Source organism: Salminus brasiliensis, chromosome 12 (genome assembly GCF_030463535.1).
Source record: "Salminus brasiliensis chromosome 12, fSalBra1.hap2, whole genome shotgun sequence".
NCBI classification, from domain to species: Eukaryota; Metazoa; Chordata; class Actinopteri; order Characiformes; family Bryconidae; genus Salminus; species Salminus brasiliensis.
The window spans coordinates 657,662-660,612 of NC_132889.1; the positions used below are offsets into that span (position 1 = coordinate 657,662).

Sequence of the window (2,951 nt, forward strand, 5' to 3'; positions counted from 1 at the left end):
TCAATACCTACGATGCTTCGGTGTCTACTGTAAAAGATTCAATACCTTCGATGCTTCAGTGTCTACTGTAAAAGATTCAATACCTAATACCTAAATGATTCAGTGTCTACTATAAATGGTTTAGCAGCTGTGATGAAAATAATATGTAATTTAAGAAACTGGTGAAATTCCCTGACTCATCAACATGTAACCAAATAGACTCTGAGCACGGGTCATTAATATTCATAAGCTCATTAACATGTAGAGACTGATTGCATTTCTTTTGAGGGCGTGTAAAAATGCCACAGTAGGAAGGCCAGAGTGAAGCACCGATCCCCATTACAGTAACTTTAGGAATCAGACTTCATTACCCTGCCATACATTCCCTGTGCTGCAGCGCCGGAGGGTTTTATGAATCTCTCTCTCTCTCTCTCTCTCTCTCTCAACCCCCCCCCCCCCCCTTCTCGCTCTCTCATACTGGTATCACGTACAATACAGTCAAAGGCATTGTAAAGCAGGCCATAGACCTTCTGTGCTTTCTCTGGCTCTACCTCCACTTCTCCTAGACTTTTTAATGGCTCTTTAAAACATCCAGTTCATCCAGAGTTTTATGTAAACTCCCCTGGCGTGAACGTGGAGACGGCTGAACATCTGACCGCATCGTCCGCAGCAGATGGAGAGCTGCTGGGGTTTTAGGAATTGAACTGTATATTGTTACTTTAGCTCTTAATTTAGTTGAGCATTACTGCATTAGTCTTGAAATTGCATCTTTTAAATAAATATTTTTTTTATTCTGTTATTGGCTCTTACACGTATAAAGCATACAGTATGTTATAGTTTTATCAAAAAAGTGGAAAATACTGACGTTACATAAGTAACAAATGTAAAAAATAAGTACTTCAATCTTACTTCCCCTGAAAGTAAGAGCATAATTTCCAGCATATGAAAAAATATCCATAAAAACACTGCTTAAGTACTTTAAGTTAATAAACGGTAAAAAAGTAGAAACAGTACATTACAAAAAACAAACCAAACAAAACAAAAAAACACGGAACAACAGAGAACACTGAATTCCAACGTTTCCTTCATCGATACAAAATGTACATGAGTCCACTGTTTTTCAGGGTTTGGGTGGTTTCGCTTTAGTCCAGGGTCAGCGGTCACTAGCGGTGGCTCGAAGCAGACCGGACGGCAACGTCATACTTATGTCCCGCATGTTCAGCATCCCACCCACCCAAGCAATAAGCCCCCCGAGAGCTTATCTCCTCTCCCAGCAAAGTCCTTAAATATTCGTACTGTGGATGCCCGGTCACTCAAGGACCGCATCGCTGGGTCTGTAATCCAGCCAGGTTTTCTTAAAGAGAGGTCAGATAGAGAGCTTTCCTTGTCTGGTCCGGTCACTGCCACGAAGACGACCATCGCAGGTGCAAACAGACCACATACACACACCATTTACACACACCACCTCTCACGCACAGGAAGTCCAGCCCAGAGAGGCCTCATACTGATGCTGTGACAACATTAGCATTATCTCTCATCTCACCACACCCCGCCCACTGGAGGTCAGACAGAGAGGTTTTAGCTGGGCTCTGTCTGATTAGGTTCATATGGCCATGCTATTAAAACAACCACACCTCCCCTGGCTTTCTGCTACATGGACGAATGGGAAGGGAGGTCTATGGGTCACTGTGGAAGCCTTGGCTAGGACCTGACGAAAGTTCTAACTGGGACTGTTAGCAACTACCTTAGTGAGAGTGAGCGGTACTGACTACTCTAAAGGATGCTTTGCAAGTCTATGGGAACGGGAGGGAGGTCAGGAGAATCGTCACAGGTATATCGCTCTGCCTTACTGCATTTAAGCTCGTCTTGTTATGAAAAGAAAAGGACAAAAAAGGAAAAAGGACCGACACATTTATTATTTATTATTGCTAGCACTCGTCTCCTCTCTGCCCATAGTCCACCCAGTCATGTCTAGTGAGAGAGTGCGGAAGACAAGAGGCACAGTCTCATACATACTGCTCCGCCTCTCCTTCCGCAATGATGGTGACCGATCCGTCCCCACTGTTCATCTCAATGTCCTTATTAGCAGCAGTAGAGTTCTCCGGAAGCAAGGCCAAGTCTTTAAAAACGTCCACATAGTGGGTGAATCCTGGGCCCCAGTTCAGCAGGCTGTCCCAGTTGAAGTTACCTGCCCCCTGGCCCAGCTTGTGGGGCAATGTGTGGTGCTGATACTCTCCGAGAGCCGCATGGCCTCCTCCGCCAGTCCCGCCCTCCGCCCGCCGGCTAGAGTACCGCCTCTGCTTGATCCTCCCCCCGTAATCTTCATCATCAGCATCCGACTCGTTGACCTGCGAGAGCTTGGGCACTCGGGATCCATAGGTGACGGGCTTCTCCCTGTCGTACTCCATCTCTGAGCAAGTGAAGGAGTCGTGCGAGTCGCTCTCAGAGGAAGATTCCGGGGCTGGGATCCCATCTGCGGGGTTTCGGACCCGGGACAGTGGGCGCCGGCAGTCTTCCTCGGAAGAGGACCGACCGTGGTCGGCACTGCAGATGCTGGGGTTTCTGGGCCGCGGCGTGTTGAGACGCTCCACTTCCTCTATGGAGAGTCCAACCGGCGGCCCACTTTCTAACGGGATCTGCTCGATGGGCTGCTTCAGGCGACTTCCTGGCCGAGAGCTGTGGCCAGCCATCATGGTCTGTGGACTTTTGCTGCGACGGCCAAGTCGTGTGGCGTAGTTAAACTGCTGGCAGGCATCTCCGTGCAAATCCAGGGGGCTTCCGTCACGACGTGCCAGGTTCAGCTCCCGGGTCGGGGTGTTCCGGTAGAAGGATGCAGGCTTGGAGAAGGGTGCAGGGCTGTGGCGAGAAAGTGGATTGGGTGTGGGACATGCAGCATGGCTTAGGGGTGTGGAGCGGAGTCCCTGGGCATAGGTGGGCTGGTAGGTATAGCTAGATGCCCCGAGAGGTAAGGG

General features: G+C 48.9%; 1 protein-coding gene across 1 annotated transcript in view; it reads right to left on the minus strand.

Annotated features, from left to right (window-relative positions):
• Positions 1 to 748: 748 nt before the first annotated feature.
• fat4 (FAT atypical cadherin 4) overlaps positions 749 to 2,951 on the minus strand; it is a 117,509-nt gene continuing 115,306 nt past the window's right edge. The window contains 1 exon segment of the mRNA XM_072692900.1: positions 749 to 2,951. This exon segment is cut by the window's right edge and continues 921 nt beyond it. Coding sequence (XP_072549001.1) covers positions 1,986 to 2,951 — 966 coding nt within the window. The 3' untranslated portion in view covers positions 749 to 1,985.